The sequence below is a fragment of the Helicoverpa zea genome, chromosome 26 (assembly GCF_022581195.2).
Source record: "Helicoverpa zea isolate HzStark_Cry1AcR chromosome 26, ilHelZeax1.1, whole genome shotgun sequence".
NCBI lineage: Eukaryota > Metazoa > Arthropoda > Insecta > Lepidoptera > Noctuidae > Helicoverpa > Helicoverpa zea.
Window position 1 is genome coordinate 35,838 of NC_061477.1, and position 23,551 is coordinate 59,388.

The 23,551-nt window shown below is 41.4% G+C and overlaps 1 protein-coding gene across 1 annotated transcript in view; it reads left to right on the forward strand.

Moving 5' to 3' along the window:
* The first annotated feature begins 722 nt into the window (after positions 1-722).
* The window catches only part of LOC124642864, a 47,899-nt gene continuing 25,070 nt past the window's right edge, over positions 723-23,551 (forward strand). The window contains exon 1 of the mRNA XM_047181616.1: positions 723-798. Within this exon, the coding sequence (XP_047037572.1) occupies positions 723-798 (76 nt within the window). The remainder of the gene's footprint in view (positions 799-23,551) is intronic.

The window sequence follows — 23,551 nt, forward strand, 5'->3', positions numbered from 1 at the left end:
ACGCGATACTCATCACTTAACATGGCATCAGTTCCACGTTTGTTCCATCTCTACGAGAAAATTTCCTGAAATGTCTTTGCATTTCTTAGAGAATTCTTGTTATCCTCATCGATGGTGACATTTGAATAAGAAAGCTTGTATTAAAAGGTCTTTGGAATTCGATTTCATGGAAGCAGAGCGGATTTCCTTATTCTTAGTACCAATCCGGGATACGCAATACGAAAACGTATTGTGTAGTTGAGATAGTGGAGACAAGTTCTGTGGGAGTGAATGGAGTGCGGGCGACAGGAGACGCGCTCACGATGTGCCCATCGTGTGATAAGTTATTCGTTTACCAACAGAACAAGTGTTTCGAAACAATAAATTAACATTCTTGGCAAATTCAATCCTAACAAATACCCATAGTTGCTCGAATTGGATTATAGACCAGTGAAAACATTGCCGTTTTCATGCAAAAATAAGGCTTTCAAAATGATTTTTTAAGAGCTGAATCCCATAAAAATGTCATTGCATAAAGTTGAGTTGGAGTTTTTGAATCCCTGCTCTGTAGGTAGTACTTAGTGTGTATACCTAGAACAAATGTTGTATGGTATATCTTGCGGTTCAATATATCAGATTAGGGGTTAGAGAAAATAAAACTGCGTACCTATGTAAGGTTTCCATCGATCTCTTTCTCCGTAAGCGATATCGAGTTCTAATATCATGTGGATGTACATTTGGCAATGAAAGCCAAAGTTCAAATGAGTGAAGAAGTAGTGAGTGGTCCGGTGTCGGGTCCCCCTGTGTGGCTGGTCGCTGGTCACTGCACTCGGAGCATTGTCTCGGAGCACAATACTCGCTCACATTAGCATACACATTGTGTCGGCGACACTGACACACAAGACTCACTCGATGAGACTCGGCCAGAGCCTTAACAACAGGGGCCCGATTCTCCTAATTTTACTTAAGCAACATACGATTCACATTCGACTACGATCCGATCACGACTCGATTACGATTGACGCGTATGTGGCATTCCGCTATATTTTCTTTGAAATAAACGTTTTTATCCTTTTCTGTCATCCAATAATGAATCATTTTGTCTGCAAATGATTTACGATTGCAAAATGATTGTACAGCAAACTACCGTATAGACCAAAATCACCAACATAGCAGACCAATCGCACACCAATCAAATGTCAATCGAATACGATTGGTCTTTTATTAGTAGCAGAATGCTCGATATGGTTAAAACTGCTATTACGATCATATTGCAATTCGATTTCTATTCGATTTTGACATTATTAACTTAGGAGAATCGGGCCCCAGATGTACCTGATAGATACTGTGCAACTGAGTACAACGGCCACATACAAGCAAATAAACACCTATTCTATTCATGTGTGGACTGTCACTACTAGTAACATAATAGCCGAGTATAGCTCCTTAATGAAATACAACCTCTACGTCGACGTAGACAACTTCAGCAAGTCTCCATAAAGTTTATAATAATGTTTCTGTGAAAACGTAACCAGTACAATAAATCAAAGTCAGAAGTTCAGTAGATATTCGGTAATATTGAGTCGGAGTTCCTTGAAGTCCCCAATGACGTCGACTTGCTACGAATTTGGTTCTTTACATCTCAACAATGAGAGTAAAGAGGTCCAAACCAAAGTAGTGATAATGTAGTTATACATAGGGGTAGCTTGTATTGGCTTGTAACAGGAGGACAAAAATCGATTACCTACGTTACCTTACAAACATGAAACTTAATAGAATTCGTTTAACCATATGTTCATGGCATGATTTCGGTGCCCCAATTAGTTTTTTTCCTGCCGAAGGAAAAACACGTTCGGGGTACCGACAGAAACCTGTCAGAAAGCGCAACGATCGACTTTTGGAAGTCAGATAGACAGTTAGCATGCATATACATACCTATATATTTGCAAAACATGTTTGAGTATCAGATGGCGTGCAGCTTCGGGACCGATTACAATCTATACTTAATATTATAAAGCTGAAGAGTTTGTTTGTTTGAACGCGCTAATTTCAGGAACTACTGGTCCGATTTTAACAATTCTTTCGGCGTTAGATAGCCCATTTATCGAGGAAGGCTATAGGCTACTTTTTATCCAGGTTCGTGCAGAGGTTCCCACGGGATGCGGGTGAAACCGCTGGCAGAAGCTAGTCTTTGATATACGCAAGGAGTAGCCGAGTGAGACGTGATGATGAGCAGTCTCGCCACTGCTGCGAAACATCTGCACGAGTCGGCGACGAGGGGGACTTGCCCTCCCTCACAGCAACTCGCTGCGAAACACATTAGTTAGGTGTCGGCGCAGCAGTATGGAAACCCGAGAGAAAGTTGTTGCGGAACAATAAAACTGTTCAAAAGTACAGCGATAAATTGCTAATATCCGCTTCCGAGGCGCGCCCTTAAACTGTCGCAACTTCTTATTGCTAGAATTTTTCTTGAGCGCATTTGTCGTTGACATTATACAAGTGTGGCGCTCCCCCCTGCCTCCCCCCCCCCGGCTCTGAGGAGTTACGAGCTCATCGACAGAAATGCCTGATACACGCAGCACCAACTGAGAGCGATGGCTGACTTATGTGTTGTGTGACGGTTTTGATTCGAGAATTGTGTCATACTTTAATTGAGGATGAATTAATGGGTCTTTCTTTCCTGAAAACTTTCGAAGAGGTTTTAATAAGGTTTGTTTACCTTTGCGAGTGAAGTTTAGATTAAGTGTTCTTTGTGAGTTATCAGCCGGTGCTAAGGAGGTACGACCAAAACACTAATACGCTTGGGATGAGAGTAAGAGGATGGTAATTTTGAATAAGATAAACCTTGTAGAGAGGCCTACAATATTGGAAGTCACTGACTGCAATCATTGACAAATGTCAAACAAAGCGGTAATAAATGATAATCAAAAAGTGGAATACTTTAGAAGTTGTTATTTTGCTATCTGCTGGCTATGTAAGCTCGCTTACTTGGTATTCGGCACAGCAGTTCTCCCTGGTCCCCCCCGGGCCTCGAATTTGTGGAGAGGGGGCGTCAGAGTACCTAAACATTAACGTATTATCATTGTAGAGGACCCCGGTACGTTGAAAGTGACTCAATTGACCACCCGGAACTTAGAGGTCTAGACTCAACTAGCGAAATGGGAATCAAGAGCTCGTAGCTTAGTCTAAGCCAAGAAGAGGTTTCGATCATAAAGTTAAGCAACACTTGGCGCCGCAACGGGCCCGTCTGTGGATGGATAAACATGTTGTCATAAAGAGTTCTACCGTGTTTCTTAAGGCACGACAAATTGGTGGGTCCTAGTCCTAGCTATCATTCCATCATCTTTGGCACTCGTATCGTTACGGCTATTGGCTCTTGGCTCTGGAAGTCGTTGTCTAGAGGTTACTGCTGTATTTATAGAGTCGACATCCTAAGCAAGAAAGCCAAGTTCACCTGAGCATGTTTACAAGTTTCGAGAGTTGCCTCGATTGCTCTGGGCTCCTTTCAATAGATCCTGACTTGGTTGCAATGGAACGACCTCGGACATACGCTCTTTATATTATAAGTGCTTCGCGAGGCACCGGACGTGCCGGTAGAGTAACATAAACAGGGCCGCAGCGGTGCCGCGCGGCAGACGAAGCGCTAAACACTTCCTTCCACTCGATATCAAGGTATACGATCTTTTGCCGCCCGCAAGCCTCCCCCCCCCACACCGCGCTTACTCGACAATATAAGGATGATGTGCAATACCACAGACTATGTGCAATTTCTATTTATTGAATGCCGTCCAGCTCATAAACCGATCCCACTACAACAAAGTTCTTTGACCCGCTCCTGCTTCGCACGGGATGACAGTATTTCCCCACTATTTAATGTATGTTATTATACACTAGCTTCTGCCAGCGGTGGGAACTACTTCCCGTACCGGGATAAAAAGTAGAAAAGTAAAAAGAAATTTTCAAATCGGACCAGTAGTTCCTGTGAGATTAGCGCGTTCAAACAAACAAACAAAGAAACTCTTCAGCTTTATAATATTAGTATAGATATAAACCTCCCTCTTTAATCACTCTATCTATTAAATAACCGTATGAAAATCGGTTGCGCAGTTTTGAAGATTGAAGCGTACAAAGAGACATAAGGATACAGGGATATAGGGACACAGGGATATAGGGACAGAAAAAGCAATAAACGTAATTAGGTAGAGACCGTGACCGTGAGATTAGGGATCGTGTTGCCAACTCCGTGATGCAGACCTACATGTATCAGATTGATGCGTTTATTCACACAGTGCGACAGTGGCAGTGCGAGTGCTGCACAGTGCCGGCTTTAACTCTACTAGCGCCCTGGGCGAGATTTCTACGGCGCCCCCAACTGCAATTCAAACCCATAGGAAAAACAGAGACATACGTAGTGACCGAATGCGCGAGCGAAGCGAGCGCGATTTTTTTTTATAGTCAACAAGTCAAAGCAAAAATTACGTAAAATGTAGCCCAATCGTACATAAGTTATTGCTGGTTGGTGAATGCAAAAACACGGGGACATAGGTTCTGATTGCGCGAGCGAAGCGAGCGCGAATTTTTTTGTTTTATTTTAGAACTCAAAACAAAAATGACTTAAAATGTAGCCCAAACGTAGATAACTCTTTGTTGGTGTTGGCGCTTATAATTAAAATTTTGGGACTTAAAGTAGTACCATAAATAGAAACTAGAAGTTACTTTCTTATTAATAAAAGGACTTAAAAACGACGCTACCTTTTTGCTAGGGTAGACAAAAAAAAATTGAAAAATAAAAACAACTATAAAGTGAAACAAGCCCGAAAAAGCTTTTTTGAGATTTGGATCGCTAAAAGTCCTTAACATATATAATAAAAGACGACTGTGAAGTGAAGAAGCCGCGAGCGAAGGGAACGCGATTTTTTTTGTGTATTGGGACATTAAATTAAAAGTAGCTATATGTGAAAAAAAATGTAAAGAAACCGCGAGCGAAGCGAGCGCGAAAATTTTTCAGTTTTGGGACATAAAAGTAGTGTATCTAACGCGCCCGGCATTGTATGACAATACATTAATTTAATTGAAATTTCTTGGTCGAGGAGCGTACCGCGGCGCCCCTGAGCCCGCGGCGCCCGGGTTATTCGCACACCCTGCACCATAGGTTAAGGCGGCCCTGATGCTATCCATACATTTGGATACAGTTCTTGTAAGCTGCGATCTTTGATGAAATTTAAAACAAAAATAGGAGTAAAATTCTTATCAAGGATTGGTTGGGGGCGCCTGCGGTGCCCCTTATGTCCGGCGCCCTGGGCCGTCGCCCAACCGCGCCCTACCCTAAAGCCGCTACTGGTGCTGCAGTCAGTAACGCTTGTTGTTTGTCGACAGATGCAGCGTCCGTGGAGATGAGCGATGCGCGCGAGTCGCGCGGCCGGCCGCCACCTCCCCCCGCCCCGCGCCCCGCCCCGCCTCCCGCCATGCCGCGCGCTGATTGGCCGCGCGCGCTCCGCCCCGCGCTCCGCCCTGCGCGACGCACGCGCACGCTACTCTCTGCTCTCCTCTACTTCTCCCTCTTTATTGGTGAGTACATAGTACAATACTTACCTCGGTTCCACTGTAACTCAACTGGTGTTGGTTGTCCTGCCATAGGTTTATTTTGCAGCGGATTGAAGGAACTTTTCAGGGATCATACTATAACATACTATGACCTGATATGAACTCATTCAAATGACAAAACGAATGTAAGTACGTAATAAATAATAATAAATAATGTCGGGACACCTTTTTCACACACGGTCGGTTAGCCCCATGGTAAGTTATTTATTAACTTGTGTTATGGGTGCTAACACAACTATATATACATATTTATAAATACATATCATAACACCCAGACCACGGCCAACAAGCATGCTCATCACACAAATGTCGACCGAACCGGGAATCGAACCCGGGACCTCAGGTTCGGCGTTCCGGCATGATGACCATTGCGCCATCGAGGTCGTCGAATGTACATACGACGTAACGTAGTAGCGCCACCGTCTGTAAAGTAATGGCATTAGCGCGTCGGGTTCCGACGCGACACACGACCGAGGCGACCGACGCGACCGACGCGACGTCGCAATCATATAATCCGCGTTATCTCGCCATCAAATTAATGGCGAGATTTAATTACAAGAGCTTTGCGCTAAGCGCGCGAGATGGAACTCTGAGTGCCGCTACTTATTGTTTCACTTGAGGGGAGCGACGCACATCTCTTTATGTCTCCGCATGCGATTGTCTATCTTGATGCTTATTAACTTAATTAACGAGTACCTCTTATTTATGTTTGCCACTCGAAATGAGTAAGTGGCTAAATTATAATGTATATGTATATGTACTGTTGTAGATAATACTGTTGAGGAAGCTTAGGGGAACAGGAACTACTTATTAGAGCAAGTGCTTGGAATCACAGACCAGCTAGGTGTATATCGTGTTAGTCGGCAGCAATCCCGATACATTTTCTTTGCAATAGAGTATGGATTCCAGAAGGGGCCGACAACTGTGGCTAGAAATAGACCCTCGGAGGACGTGTCCCCAAACCAGATAGAAAGATCTTCAACACTTTTAAGGACTTACGTTCTTATTTACATAGGCACAATTTACTTGTGTATAATGTCTGGTGTCTTGTTATTGGTTACTTATGGCTCATGATCGTAAGATTCGTCTTGTATGCGTGTGTGTGCGTGCTGCAATAAATCAGCGTGTGTCGGCGTGACGGCGCATTGTTCGCGGCGGAGATGTTCCGGATCGCGCATTGAGCTCATCGCTAATGTCTGTTCGCGTGTTCCCCTCCTGTCGGCGGAATTCATTACAATTCACTGCCGAAATAAAGAGGTCGCTATCGATCGCCGCTCAATACAATTTGCGATAAAACGTAGCGTTGAGATTTCCGCTATTTGGAGTTCGCTTCGTAAGTATTCCCTAAGGCGTGCATTAGCATAGGAGGCGCACTACCGTCGCGCGACACGACGCAGGCAAGCGCAGAAGTACCACTGTCTGTCTAGACAACACTGGCGATAGGAGCGCACTATTGACAGCGGTTCCTGTTGGACGTGCACTGACTTGAACATTGCTCAGCCGCTAGTGACTAGTGTCGGTGCACGCGGTGAACTGTGCAGTGTTCGTGCAGTGCTGCAGAATGGTGCAGAGTGGTTGTTGTGCAGCCAGCCTGCTGAGGATGAAGGGTGCTGAGCTGATGTCACATCGGCTTGGTGCCGCGATGTGATCAGCGTACATTGTGACTGACAGCGTGTCCGGAACTGCTGCTGCTAATCTGACCATCTACATATTTATTTCTAATAAATGGTAAATTAACATCGCCTTGCCTCAATAGGCTAGTTTCCTAAAAAATAATAATTAGTCCGTCTTGTAGATTGTCCAAAATTAAGCGATACGCTTTTTTTCTTTTTTAAATTGGATCAGAACTTGTTAAGATATAGCGTGTTAAAGTTGAGTGTGACGTCACAAGTTGCTACAATTTTCAGGACACTGTGACGTAAAAGGCCCCCACTCCTAATTTTTGAAGTGTATTATCTTTGTCATTTTATGTTTAATTAAAAAAAGAAAAAATACGTATCCAATATTTTTTGATTATCTAAAAAGCGGACTAAATATTATTTCATTACTTCGACCCTGGACACTACCCTATTGCTCAAAAAACCAGACTCTGACTGAATCTCTCTCGGTATTGGACAGCAGCCTTTGTGAAAAATGGAGGCATTCGTAGATACTTTAGTGAACATGTTTAGACTGTGATGACGGCGACGTTGGTTTAGACCATAGGATGCCTACTTCGAGTTACAGTGTTGGGTATGTACTTTGAAACTCACGAGTCAACTGTATTCCAAGATCATGGTTCCGTAACCGACTTCTTAAACCTGAAGAATAACAAAAATGACTTGGATGTACCGCTCAGAGGAAATGAGTCTACGAGCCAATATGAGGTAATGCCTTTCGACAGATTCCCTCAATACAAACATTAGAGAAACATGACATGAAGGCTGTGCCCCGGGGCTTCCACAGACATGTATAACTTCACATATTACCAGTTATATTCCATGTCCCATGGGACGGGGGTAAGCCTATTGCTTGACAACTTTGAACCTTACGAGAATTCAGTCAGGCTCAACGCAGATTCTATATCTAGTATTTGTGCTAAATAATGTAAAGTTCAGTAAGAGCGCTATTGGCACGTAATGAGTCGGTCGGCGCGCGGTAATGGCGCTCACTCGTCACTCGCGACTCGACAACAATTCGCGGAAAAATGTGCGAACTGCCTCCCCCCCCGCGCACGTGCCGCACCCCCCCCCCCGCACGGGAGGAAGGCGGATGAAGTCATTATTTTTAAAACGTTATTTACGCGGAGGCTAATGTATTCATAGGTCGCGGCTACTTCACACCGCACGTCGATACAACTCCATCTCAACATTCAATAAAGTCGACGGAGCAATAACAGCTGCTTACTATTTACGTCATTGTATGCTGTTTATTGTGATAACTACGGGCTTTTGTATGTGCTGCAACCACAGATTACTATAATAGTTCTACAACTACCTACCTACCACTACTCACACTAGTAAACCTACACTATGTATGTGTGTGTTATTCTATCTGAACCTTACTGATCAGTATCGTCGCGCCGAAGACAGTTTATGCTTTACTTTAAACTAGTTTCTATTATTTATCCTTTATTTCAGGCAACTAAAGCCCTTTTAAATACAAATACATTATAGGTATATCATAGAAAATAGAAATACAAATATAATATACTTACATATAAGGGCCTTACCAACCCTCTTTGAGCAAGCGCGGTGATTACTGCTCAATCCTTCTCCGTGTAAGAGGAGGCCGCAGCCCAACAGTGGGACGATACAAGACTATAACAGCAAACAGTAACAGTATATATGAGCACTAGTTGCCTGAAATAAAAAGGAATAAAAAATAAATAAAAACTATTAGATATGCCAACGGTTTTTTCCACGTCCCGAGGGAAGGGAACTACTTCCCTCACTCGGATAACACAAGTACTCGCAGTACTGGTGAGCTCGAGGCGAGGGGGGAGGGGGAGAGGGGGGTGTTGATCTTCAGTTGGGAGCGGCTGGAGTCACAAATAATCCGGCGATGAGCGCGGCAGGCACGCCGCCCTGTGCTAATAACAACATCCTTCCCAATTACCTCAATATTCAAATAAAATAATACAACTTACTATCGTGAGGATGCGGAGAGATACCCCTTGGTTAGACTGGTATCAGACTTACTGGCTTCTGACTACCCGTAACGACTGCCAAGGATGTTCAATGACAGCCGGGACCTACAATTTAACGTGCCATCCGAAACACAGTCATTGGTGTCTAAGATATACTTAGAAAGTACATACAAACTTAGAAAAGTTGCATTGGTACCTACTTGCCTGACCTGGGATCGAACCCGTGCCCTCATACTTGAGAGGTTGGTCCTTTACCCACTAGGCCACCACGACGAAGAGAAATCCATTTACCATCTCCATAATCCTCCGTCACCGCTCAATACACTAATCCGAAGACATCACACGCCGGGGCGACTGACCCTCCTCGCACACATACACACACCAATATTGTTGACACACACACACACGAGCATCATCTTTTTCGTCGGAATGTTGTTCTGTGACATTGTTCGGAAAATTCGACGTATTGTCTTATTGTATTTGTGTAGAGTCGAAATATTTGGTTATAGAGGTAGGAAACCAAAACTGTTAAGCCTTCTGAATTGATTAGATAGCTGGATGTAAAGAGCATTAAAGCTTATTAAGAAAGAAGAAAGAAAAAATATTTATTGACACGAGCCCTTGATACATACACATAGAAAAAAGAAAACAATATAAAGAAACAAAAGGTTGCGCCAAATAGGTCCAGTTCAGCATTATGCCAGACAGCTAGTGTCTGACGCTGGTTTTCAACTGGACCTATGCGGAGTTGCGGGTGTCCATCGGTATGAACTGATTTATGCTCTATAGAAAAAAATAATAAAACTACTATTTAAAAAGAAAAAAAAGAAACCTAAATCATAATCAGAAGGATTAGTCACAAAAATAAAATAAAAAGTGGAGGTAAATATAAATAAATTCATACCGTGACTAATCGCAATCCTGAGGAAGCACCGATCAGCCACGATTTTATTTCACACAGATGAAGTGTTAACACATTCAAAGAGCCGTAACTGGTTGCAACATCTGTTATCATTGCTCAGCGTGCCACCGATCATTGCCGACATATTATATTAGTGAAAAACACAAGCAATTATAATTTGTGAATTGTGCAAAATCGTAAAACACAGTTTTTTTGTTCACATTGGGTCAATTATAAACAACTAGCTTTCCGCCCGCGGCTTCGCCCGCGTGGAATTCGGTTATATTGCGGTATAAATCACAACTATAAGAAAACTTCTCATTCCCACGGAAAAATCTAAGAAGCGCGATGTAACGCTGGATACGATTAGTTGTTAAACCAAAACTGAATGGTACACTATATTATACGTTTTCCCTTGTGGAGCAAAAACATGCAGATTTTGGGCACTGGAAACCCAGGAACACGCTACATAGAGCTGACCATGCGAAAAACAATGTTTTTCTAAGTGTACTCCAGCAACCCTTAGAGTTTGGCCTTGTGCTTTATTAATGGTCATTGCAAATGAAACCCTTATAGGAAATTGTAGTCTTTTAAATTGAAATGGGAGGTCTGTTGGAATTGGGTTAGCAGCGGTGAGGGAGTGTCAGACTCTTACCGACTAAAATCGTAGTGTTCCGTTCTAGGCCTTTTATATACCAGGGCCGCAGTATCTCTTTCGAACAACCCGCAGCCCCGGCTGGCCCTGGCCCTACTGGGCCCCACTGATTTCAAAACACCTTAAGACTAATTCGCGGCGAACCTTAACACCGCGATACAGAAAAGCACAACGCCATCTATCGAGCTATCGGGAAGCTCGCGATTGAACAATGAGCTACAGGTTAAAGCGCGAGATATCATTGCACTTCTTACGTATTTTAAAAACACATCGTTACCACGTTTTAAAAACACCCAGCGCCATCTATCGCATACCTCAAGAACTAAATAACTTAACTAATACTTATACCAATTAGTAATTCGTTGAATTATAGTTATTTCAGGATAAGTAGATGTAAAAAGAACAGTTAAGACGATAAAACAAATTGTACGTCATCCCTCGGGAATTCCTCATTTTGGAGGATTCATTATCGTATCATTTAGCTTCTAAAGGAGATGGCCAAAAAAAAACCCAGAGTCGACAGGAACTTCATATGTATGATTGGATTCAGTATAATTTGTGGATTTTAAAAAGTATTTCAAAACATCTAAAAACCATGGGGTTCTCTTTTTATAACGTTTTTTCGATCAAGATTTTAGTTCACAAAAAAGTTTACTTTTACTGTTTGATGTTCGTTAGAAGTTGAATGCAGACTCGTGATTGGACCGTTTTACATTGCTAAGTCATTTGTTATATTTGACAATGTCACATGGCGCGATTTTCAAAGACAATTTCTCCAAAAACATTTCATAGCCAGTTGTGAAGGTTGCATGTAACTGCGAAACCTCTCCAAGTAGGTAAGGTCGGTGCTTAATCGTATCTGGAGTGGTTAAATACAAGACCTTTTAATCACCAGGCCAACTCTGAAACTATGGGGTTGTTACTAGTGGCTTGTATAATGTTAGTTTACTTTGCTTTTTTATGTCCCTTGATGTTAATAATCTTTAAAATCAACATATATTCAACATAACCTATTTTTGCGATAATATGAAATAGCTCCTATACCCCATGGATTTCAGTCTGGATTTTTTGGCACCATCAAAGGTCTATCATAAAGAACCTATTGGTAACCATTTCATTGCTGTCGATTCTGGGTTTTTTTTCTATGAAAATTTGGCCATCTCCTTTATATGTTCATATTCGTTTGCAATATATAAGTAGATGTAAAAAAAAAACAGTTTAGACGATTAAACAAATTGTACATCATCCCTCGGGAATTCCTCATTTTCGGGGATTCATTATCGTATCATTTAGCTTCTAAATTTACATGTTTATATTCGTTTGCAATATATTACCTTGTTTTAAACGACACACAGCGCCATCTACAATCCATCCATCAAGCAAACAATATTTTTGTTTTCCCTCGGGAATATCTATTTTTTTCGGGATAAAAAGTACCCTATTATTTAATCCGGACTTCTAACTTTACGTCTGCAAAATTTCAAAGCAATCGGTTCAGTAGTTACGGCGTGAAAGCGGAACAAACAAACAAACAAACAAACAAACTCACTTTCCGATTTATAATATTAGTAAGGATTATAAAACGCAGTCTACATTGGGTGAGTATATTTACAGTTGTTTTTTGTCCTTATACTTGAGAGTTTAAGAGTAACATGTTGTTCCTAGACTCGCACGGTACTGAGCTGGTCACAGCGTCAGCCTCACAGTCCGCTCTCATCGTATAATCCAGCAATTAAAGCGCTGACTAAACAAAGCGCTGCTTTGGATCGCATCCTCGCCGTCCGAGTGGAACAGCGCTACCCGCGCCGCCGCCGGGAAACGATAAAGCGGTTTATTGTGGGAATATCTGCGCCCTACGCCGCGATAAGCTTCGCTAGCGGGGCCCCGGGGGGGAGAGAGGGCTCCAGGGGAGGGGGGGAGTGCTGAGGTAATGAGCCAAAGTGAAAAGTAGCCGCCACGACTAGTGCCGACAACTGCTCTCCTAGCAGATTTACTCGAGTACCTGAGCTAGCTTACCGTCTAATGATACCGCCATTTCCAGCCTGTCATAGTTATTGCCATTGCTTACTTACTGAATTGTGGTAATCCGCGATGTTTATTTGTTTTGGCGATGATGTCAATGACGGCAAGTAGCCGTCATTGAGTGGCGGTGTCACTCTGCGCTGTATTGTCTGGTCCTCGCTCTAGCGCATCACAAAGTACGCGACTGCGTGTCTATTCGGGAGTCGTCTAACAATTCCTTTGAGTGAATCACTTGGTGTACTTCAATATATCGCGTTGTGTGGGAACCACAAAGCATTGTCTGCGGAACTTGGCTCGCACACATCCCGCTCCGAACAGAAAGAGTGTTTAACTAACAAATACTAAGTTCAATAAAGTTTCTTTGTTCTCGTTGTTCCCGACTGCACACTGATGCTGCAGTACTCATGGAGTACGACACTCACTGAGATAAGACTTCTTCATTGATTTCACCATTTATGTGTAAAATATATGTACAAAATCACAAATGATTGTGTCGTTTAGCTAGAGATTTGTGCTTTCTGCCGGATATTCTGCTTTTTAGCGTTTCCCAAAGTTTGAAGTGACAGGGTATAAATCGGTTTCTAAAGATGGAATAATTTTATTTGAAACACCTTCATAGCGTATGAAGGTGTTAAGCAGTAAGGGAATTCACTGCGACCGATATAGAGCCAGGGTAAGAAGGTCAACTTTACCTCTAAAGTATCAGTATCCATTCAGTAAACGTTAAAGGCAATGACCCGCTAGAGCATACGAGTGTAAAAAAAACCAAATCTGTGCGACACGCGACGATATCACGCGTGTGTGTGTGTGTGTGACTGCAATGTACATGTGGATGTGTGCCAGTGTGCAGAGATGTACATACATAGAAGATTCAGTATTAAAGTGATAGATAATACACGACTCTTCAGACACCAAGAGAGTAGGCACTTGGGCAGCGCTGGCAAGCATTGTGTTAACGCACAAGCAATAAGTCATACATTTTAATAAAATGCCAAGTAAAGAAGTGCAATGGAAGTGCATGTGCGTTACTTCTGCAGCGCGAGTATTAGCCGGGCATGTGTATCGATCGGCGTCACACACGCGCGAGCCGCACGCACACAGCGGCGCTGGCTGCAGTCGCGACGAGCTGCACAGCAGGGAGAAGTACTACCACATTGCAGCTCTAACTCACTAAATTGATAATACACTATGCGGACATAAACGCGTGCTTGCTAAGGCTGCAATTAATGCAGTATCTTGCATGCGATGGTAATTTATGCCAGTCATAATTGATTTCATTGATCAGGGATCAATAGAGAAATGTGGTAAGTACGTTTGTATGTCCAGAAGAGGCAGCCATGTTTTGGTGCATGTTGTTTTTCGGCTTGAATGTAAAGGCGGCACAGACGTCGTAACGCCGGCGTCACGCTACACTGCGGAGCAAACGTAGCGGAACAGTGACGACAGCGACACTAGCCCCCTCCCCCCCACCGAAAAAATGAAGCAAAGTTTACAGCGACGATAACTACAGGCCAGCTGTCTTAGTTAATTTACAAAAGAGTCGCTCAAAAAAGTTATTCCGATGTAGTCTTTGAACTGTGAAACAAGTATCGCAAATTAGGGATGATAATGTAATCAATGGTCGTCAGCGGTGACGTAATGAGCCGAGGGGTGGCGCAGACGACGGAGGGGGTGCGGGTGAGGCGGGGCGCGAGGGGGGGGGCGATGTCAGAAAAACAGCGAAGAAGCGATGACGAGCGCCTGTTAACATCTGTTAGATATTCGTGAGGAGATGCAGTTTGAGCACAACTGACGCCATGAGTCACACGTGATTGATCGAACTGTTATGTTGATCATGTGATCTCCAAGCGTTCACCCGTGCGTGGCTAATGCAAAATATAATTGTATAACGTTGAGCAGCACTCGCGTGAATTGTTCCCGCGGCGTGGTTGAGGGGCTCATCAGGACGTTGTTTATCTCGCCGAGAGCGGTAACGAGGTGCGGCTGATGTTCGCACATCTTGTTGTTTCACAAAGTACCCTCATTTGGACAATATTTTTCTTCCAACTTCTTTCCTTATGTTTGTGTTTCTCGTTATTATGCAGATTGAGGCATCTCCGGTCGTCATTAACAATTTTTCGTATTATAATCTGATCCAAATTTACATTTTCTTCTTTTACAGTTTCCTGGCTGTTACAGATGTAAACGACGTGATTAAATGGATTTAAGTCGAATATAAGAGTCAGTGGGGCACTCGGTGACTCCCCGGGGTTCAATAGCAAGACGAAATATTTTTCTCCGAACAATAGGAAGCTAATCTTTGCATCTAACTTGTGCATTCACTGTATTCTAGGATGCCGACATTTTTATGGCTTTTGTCTGGCGCTGATATTATTATTATCTTAGTGGAATGTTTGTGTTGGTCTTGTGTTATTGCTATTTGAACTCCGTCCGCGGGTTGTTCAGTCGGCGCAATGAGGGAATTCCGCAAATAGGTCACAAGTTGTAGTGCTCTGTGTGAGCAACAATCCGGTCAAGTGTGCGTTTGACAGGTCGCGGCGCCGCCGAGTGTGTGCGTCTACTTCAACACCTCGGCTCATGAATATATCACGCGGAGGCTTGAGGGGAAGTGTTTGTGCATAAATTAATCAAAAATATACGCGAAGTATCACAGCTGTGTACTTGAGTATGTACAGCAAGGTGCTGAGCTAAAAACATTTAACATTGACTTGAATGTTATGGCAATGGCAATGGGCTGGCCATATTGCATACTCCAGAGCAGATGGCCGATGGGGCCGAAAAGTGCTGGAGTGGAGACCACGAACTAGCAAGCGCAGCGTAGGACGTCCACCAACAAGGTGGACAGACGATCTTATAAAGGTCGCCGCAAGACGCTGGATGCAGGTCACCTCCAACAGGTATCTGTGGAGATCTAAGGAGGAGGCCTATGTTCAGCAGTGGACGTCCTATGGCTGAGATGATGATGATGAATGTTATAAATCCATTGTTTTCGCGGCTGTTATTGAAGCGACAATGATCGGATAAATGCCCCGATGAATCTCCGTGAGTGTCTCCGCAGAGCACACTGATAGCAGAGATCCGTTTTAATGCTGTTTAGAATGTTTTCAATAATGGCATCAGTAAATTCGTTACCGATTTACAAGTTGCTGACAGTAATCCTGCTGGGTTTGCTCGAAGTATTTCGTCGTTTGTTACTTTATCATAAAGTTCTGTGAGAGAACTAGCCTTATCAACATCGACCTTCATGTAAACACTTGGTAGTAATAATTACAAGTATTAATTACTTAGTGGAGTAATGGCCGGCCGCACACCTATTAATTGATGACGTACTTTTAATTAAGGAATGCTAATTAAAGCCCGCGCCGTTAATTACTGACTCGCCATTATTGTAGACATTTTAACTAATGACGTCGGCGCCCACACTACGCACTCAACTACATATTAGTTTACTTGAATGGCTTCACATCAGTCCAGTGTTCGCCGATGGAGTGATCAGACTAACTGATGAAGAAGTGGAGGATGACCAAAAGATACGATGTACGTAGGTGTAAATTATGACAGACAAGTATGGATAAAGGCAAAAGGAAGATAATTACATATTAAGCAGACATATCTCAAATAACAGACTAATTTAATTAGTTAGGTTTTGAGTCAACTATGCTGGCTGATGGTACCGAAGAAATGCATACTACATACAAAACTCAATGAAAGTATAGTTATCGGCACGGATAATGAGCTCTCGGCGGAAGAGTGGGGATCGCTTTGCGCACTGTACACTTAAGGCAATAAACCAATAAATCACTTCTGCGCAGATGAAGGCCAGGGCTCAATATCCCTGCCGATGATTATAAGCATGAACATTAAACTTATACTAGAACTAGCTTCCGCCAGCGGCTTCGCCCGGGTGGTGTGTTGATAAAAAGTAGCCTATGTGTTAATCCAGGGTATCACCTATCTACATACAAAATTTCAATCAAATAGGTCCAGCCGTTTTTGCGTGATTGAATAACAAACATACATCCATACATTCTCACAAACTTTCACATTTATAATATATAAGTAGGATCTTTAAATTTCTTTGAACTTGTGCAACCACTGCACTGATCTCACAGTTATGTCATACAAACATATTATGAGCATTCGAAGTAACCTTGGAGTTATTCTGTAATGAATAATCTAGCTAGAGCCTTAAAAGCGGTTGTTTTGGATCAGGAGTCAATTGATTTACAGTTCAGCTTCAGCCGGTTTTTCATAAGACTTATATGTTAAAACCATACACCTAGCCTAACATTTTATAACCAGGTGTAGGTGTGTCGTGGTGGTTCGTTGTAATATACCGCCACAAACTTCGCGCAAAAGTGGGACGTGATAAAGGAAAGTCGCGTCGGTTAATGTTAATGATGACAAACTTTGTTCATTAATTAGACATCACTTAAGTGTCGATGTTTCGCGCCGGCTTATTGTAACACTCACGTCGCGACGCCCGCACATATACAGACGACTAACAGAAGAAATAATACTCCGTACAGAATCTAAATAAACACAAACCTTAGGTTCTAACGTTATTTGTGTACCGAGTGGTAGGCACAAACGTTCATATGTGCTCTTACTACACAGACGTCAAACGTGACGGACGCCGGCCGCCGACCTCTTAGGATTACATCAAGCTACTTTAGATACGCGCGTATCACCCCCCCCCCTCACATGAGCCCCGGGGGTGGGGGGGACGTGTCGGATCCGATCGTGTCGAGAATTTTAATATCGCGTTTGTAGAGGGAAGAGACACAGATTGGCCACAGAGAGTGTTGTCGCATGAGTGGTGCCTGGGCTGCATGCCGTGGCCGGCGGTGACGCGAAGATGCGCGGTATCGCGTGGTGTCGCACGTCGGCGCGGCGCGTGGCGGCGCCTCCTTCATGAATTATGTACGACGGGGACCTAAATGTCAGCCTGTTTTGTCCGCACGATGCTCGATAGGCTTTTCAACAATTCAGTAGATGAAGCTATTGTTCCTATTAGCCCGTACATACATAACACGCTTATATTGCCCGAGGGGATGTGATGTGTGTTTACTTACAAATATTCCGTATTCTATGAGTTTTGATTGCGTCCCACGCGTTACTGCTACTGCGTAACTGAACGTACTCGCGAGACGAGGGGCGGTGAAACCTGACAACACGCTATACGTCTTGCTGCGGAGATAGGATCCGTGTATTTTAAGGATTAGTTACAAGGAAACACAGTTTAATAAGAAGCTCACTGCTGCTCGTGTAACAAAATAACTCGGCGGTGTAGTCGGGCGCTGTGCACTCAGCGCTCGGCTCGGGTATCACGGCGCGAGTGAAGCTGCACCGACTTACACAAGTCGTCGACGCTGCGATAGCTCGCTCGATGTAATCACATTATCTAAAGGCGCACTCAGACTACACGCCTTCAGTTTATACAAAAATAAGTCGGTTTCGTGTGAACAGACACATTGGCACGCACTCAACCCTCACTGGTGCTGTTCAATGAACTTCAACGTCGAACACGGGATCAGTCTCGCTAGCCATGCACACGTAATCACGGGTAGGACAACGGGATAAATCTCCCACTCCACGGTAATGCCGTTTAAAGGATCAAATAGGACGTGGGCATCCAGAACAAAAAGGTGCCCGCCCACCCCTCCATCCGTTGAAACACCGCAATCATATTGGAGTATGTAAGTAAGCACCTAATTAAGAATATGTCTCGCGACAGAAGGATAAGGCGTACCAACACACAGTCTCACATTTGTGTAAAGACTCTCGTCTGTACTTCGTTGTTGATTGTAGCGCCCTGCAAAGCTGTGAGCCTTTCCAAGGCGAGCTAATTGTGTCGCGAGACATACGTCCCGCCTCGCCACCTGTCTGCCTCGCACAGCTGATTGTCTGCCACGACACTCGTATACTACGCCATGCCACACTCTCAATGTGCATTGTCGTCGCGTCACATTCATATCACGATGAATACTTTTGTCGTGAATCCTAAGCTCCGGTCTGAGACAATAAGAAGGCCTGTTGTAATAGAGCTAAGTCAAAGTCAAAGTCAAAGTCAAATCATTTATTTCATTTAGGCCTTTACAAGCACTTATGAACGTCAAAATTATAACTAAGTTTGATTCTAGTTGCCCATTCCAAAAGTAGCTTCCTATGGAGAAGAACGGGCAAGAAACTCCGAGTTATGCCCGATTCGTCATTTTTAGTGATTTGGCATCCATAAAAAACGTGTCCCGATTTGTCATTCCATAAAATATTTTATTTTGCTTAGTCCCAATTGGTCATCCGTACTTTATTTTGTAAAAAGTACTGTCAACAAGAAAAGCTTTACAATATTGTAATATGTTTTTTTTATTATTTATGTTGGTTATGTTTTTTTACGAATATGGCAACACGCTATTAATAAAATCGCGATTTCAACGGCGTCACACAACGAACGACCAAAACCAAAATACCAGGATCGCATAAATCAGATGAGTAATATACCAACCATCGAGTGTCCATGGAACTTCCCACCATGTACTAGGACCGCATAACTTAGGAGTATAGCAGTCAAGAGTGTCAGGATTTTACATTTTATATACTAATTGTAGATAAATATACCAATTTACACCATGTCGATGAATTGTATTTTATGTATATCAACCATTTTTTTGAAAATCTCGGTATTACTTATTTTATATATAAAATCAGGTAATAAAACAGAACTATTTACTATTATCGGTATTAGCAAAAAAACATGTGGTGCAGATGCATTATAAGTTGGTTGTTAAGCGCCCTTGAAGTGCATGTGAGTTCGTAAAAATGAATACCGGAAAAACAGTAAATAGCACAATTTGTGACAAAAACTTAAGCGCATATACATAAATAAAATAAGTAATTGTGTATGGATAGTAAGAACAAGAAGTTTAAGAAGATAATTGAACTGAAACGTTCTGTTTATACGAACAAGGTCCAATTTAAAAAAAAAACTGCAGTATGTGCAACACAACTGCTGACTAGATTCAAAATATTTTTGTTAATTACATTTTATATTTATTTTCTTGTTTGTGAATATTTTTATGTATACAATCTCTTTGCTAGTTATGGGCTCCTGGTACTTTTGTTACCGGAACAAAAGTATCAAGTATCAAGTCACATTTTCGGGTTTATAAAATACCCATGTTAATACCCATGTTGTCTTCACCTGTGTTTTATTGTACATTTTATTATATTTATATGACGGCTATTTAAACCTTTACCTACATCGAAGTGTTTCATTATAATATTTTTTATTTATTCACAATATACATATTTACATTAATTGAAAATAAAATAAAATAAACTTATATATATACAGGGTTACTGGTAAGTAGACCGCATCCTTTCAGGAGGTGATAGTATAGGTCAATACGGACAAATTTGACCCTGGGATACACTGGGCAAAAGTTAACCCGTTTCAAGATAATCGAATTTTAAGATCTTTTCTTTACAAGTCGTCTAGGTACACGTATACATTTTTATTACTAGTTAAAAGTCTCGTTTTTGCGGATTTTTGTGTGTTTTGTGGCTTTTTGGATAGCCATATAAATGTAGATGTTTTTTAAGTATTCTGCACAAAAAAATGAAAAGTAATATTTTTGAGAAAATATCTACTAAAAAAGTAATTTCTGTTCGCTATAATTTCCTCTGAGATTTGTACAGTTTTATGGTTTGTTATTATGAAATGATTCATCTTCTATCCAAAAACAAACAAAAATCCACAAAAATGAGACTTTTAACTAATAATGAAAAGTTATACGTGTACCTAGACGACTGATCTTGAAATTCGATTATCTTGAAACGGGTTAACTTTTGCCCAGTGTATCCCAGGGTCAAATTTGTCCGTATTGACCTATACTATCACCTCCTGAAAGGATGCGGTCTACTTACCAGTAACCCTGTATATACAACTTAAAACTAATACTAAGTGTTTCATTTAAAATTTCTTCTAACACTTTTATTTCTGACGGTACTCTGATACGTGAAATTTTATGCGGGTGACGAATCGGAACCCAAAATTTAAATATTAAATTATTTATTTTGCTCGAATGACCAATCGGGATTTGGTGTATGGAAAAAATAGTTGGTGACCAATCGGTACTAATGACAAATTGGGAATAACTCGAAACTCCATGGTTACTCTTTTTAAAAATAATATAGTATTACAATTTGTATGTATTGATACATACAGTAAAAGCATGCGAAGATCATGTAGAATCGCAAAGACAAATGAGGATAAAGTGACAATTAAAATGCTACATGGTGTTCACATTTACAAATTGGTTTATATTTTGGTACAAAGTTACAAACAAATAATCAAAAGATGAATACAATTTTATTTGCTGGTGTAATTTTAATTTGTTAATTAATTAGATATTGTCAGTATGTCCTATGGAGCAGGACCAGCATGTTTCCAAGCATTTTTATCTTGAATGTAATCTTCTAATTTATAATATGCTTGCTTACAAAGTGTGGCTTTTATATGAGTTTTAAACCGCATGTCATTTAGTTCCAGAATGTTGTCTGGTATTTTATTATAACATTTGACACAATATCCCATGAAAGATGTATGTACTTTAGATAATCTAAACTGCGGGATAGCTATCTTATTTTTATTTCTAGTGTTATAATTATGTCTATCACATATTTTTTCAAACAAATGTAAGTTTTTCCTAACATACATGATATTTTCATAAATAAATTGGCAAGGTACGGTCATGATATTAATTTTTTTAAACAGTTCCCTAAGAGATTCACGACTACGTAAGTTGTACATAGCTCTGACAGCTCGCTTTTGCAAGATAAATATGCATTCAATGTCAGCAGCTCGTCCCCACAGCAGAATGCCGTACGACATGATGCTGTGGAAGTAACTAAAATATACCAGTCTAGCTGTTTCTACGTCCGCTAGCTGCCTCATCTTTCTGATAGCATAGGCGGCCGAGCTAAGACGACCCGCAAGAGATGTAATGTGGGGTCCCCACTGTAGTTTTTTGTCAAGAGTGATTCCCAGGAAAACTGTTTGATTTATAAATTCTAGTTTTTCACTATTAAGTATAATGTCACATTCACTACTTTTTACATTTGGCAATGAAAATCGAATGCATTTTGTTTTTTTTTTCATTAAGAGCCAAGTTATTTGCGTTGAACCAATTTTGAACCTGGAGAATGGAATTGTTTACGTCGTCTAAGGTACGTCTACGTCGATCAATATTAAAAATAAGAGAAGTGTCATCGGCAAACAACACCATTTTAGGTTGATTATCAAATAAGTAGGGCAAATCATTTATGTAAACTAAAAAGAGGAACGGACCTAATATAGAACCTTGTGGTACGCCCATTGCCATCACTGAACCTCGTGAATTTACGCCGTTTACTTGAACTTTAAGTTGCCGACCATTTAGATATGATTTTAACAGCTGGAGAGAAGTATCTCTTATTCCGTAATGCTCTAGCTTTCGCAAAAGCGTTTCGTGATTTACACAGTCAAACGCTTTTGAGAGATCGCAGAAGATTCCAATAGAGTCTTCAGCTTCCTCCCAAGCCTTAAAGATGTGCTTGATCAAAGTTACACCAGCATCGGTTGTACAGCGACCTTTAGTGAAACCGTATTGTTCTTTGTGAAAGATGGAGTTTTTATTGAAATGGCGCAACATCTGTTCAAGCATCAACTTTTCAAATACCTTGCTAAGAACCGGTAAGACAGAAACGGGTCTGTAGTTATTCGATTCCTTACTATTTCCCGATTTGAATAAAGGAACTACTTTGCTGTGTTTCATTAAGTCAGGAAACACGCCTTGGTCTACGCTAACATTAAATATGTAAGTTAAATAAGGTGCAATTGTTTCAATAATTGACCTACATACCTTGACAGACATACCCCACAGATCTTCTGTTGATTTTATTTTAAGATCTTTAAAGGCTTTAATAATAGCCTCGGGGCTGGTATGTTGAAATTTAAATAGTAAAGAGCATGGTTTAACATGTTTTTTGAGTAGATCGATAGACACGGTGGTGGAAGAATTTAGTGCTTTTGTCGTCTCGAAAGGTATTTTAGTAAAGAATGCTTCAAACTCTTGAGCTACTTCAAGGTTACTGCTGATGGGACCATTATCAGTTTCTAGACTTAAATCAGTTTTTCGAACTTTTCGTCTCCCTGTTTCGTTGTTAATTACTGTCCAAGTAGTTTTTATTTTATCATCAGCATATTTTATTTTATTTCTAATATGAATAGATTTTGCCTGTTTACAAACGGTTTTAAATATTTTTGAATATTTTGAGACGTGGTCACGGAAACTTGGATCGGCGTTATAAGGCTTTAAACCATAAAGTTCAAACAGCTTTTCTCTACTTTTACGAATACCCGGGGTTGCCCAGTCACTAAATAAGAACTTAGATTTAATAATTTTAGTTTTGACTGGAAAAACTAAGTTGAATTGGTCGTTTAATACAGAGAAAAAATCGGCATAAATATCACTTGGATTTTTAAGATTGAAGCTATGTACACACAGTTTATCAGCTAGAGTCTGATTTAGTTTATCGATTTTTTTTGAAGTATATTCTCTAAAATTTATTTTTGTTTTCTCTGGTGGAGAGTAAGTGTGGAAAGTGATCACTTGTCCACTGTGATCAGATGGCAAGTAATTCACTATGGACTTATGCAGGTACTCACAGCTGCAAAAAATATTGTCTATACAAGTAGCAGTAGTTGGTGTTACCCTAGTAG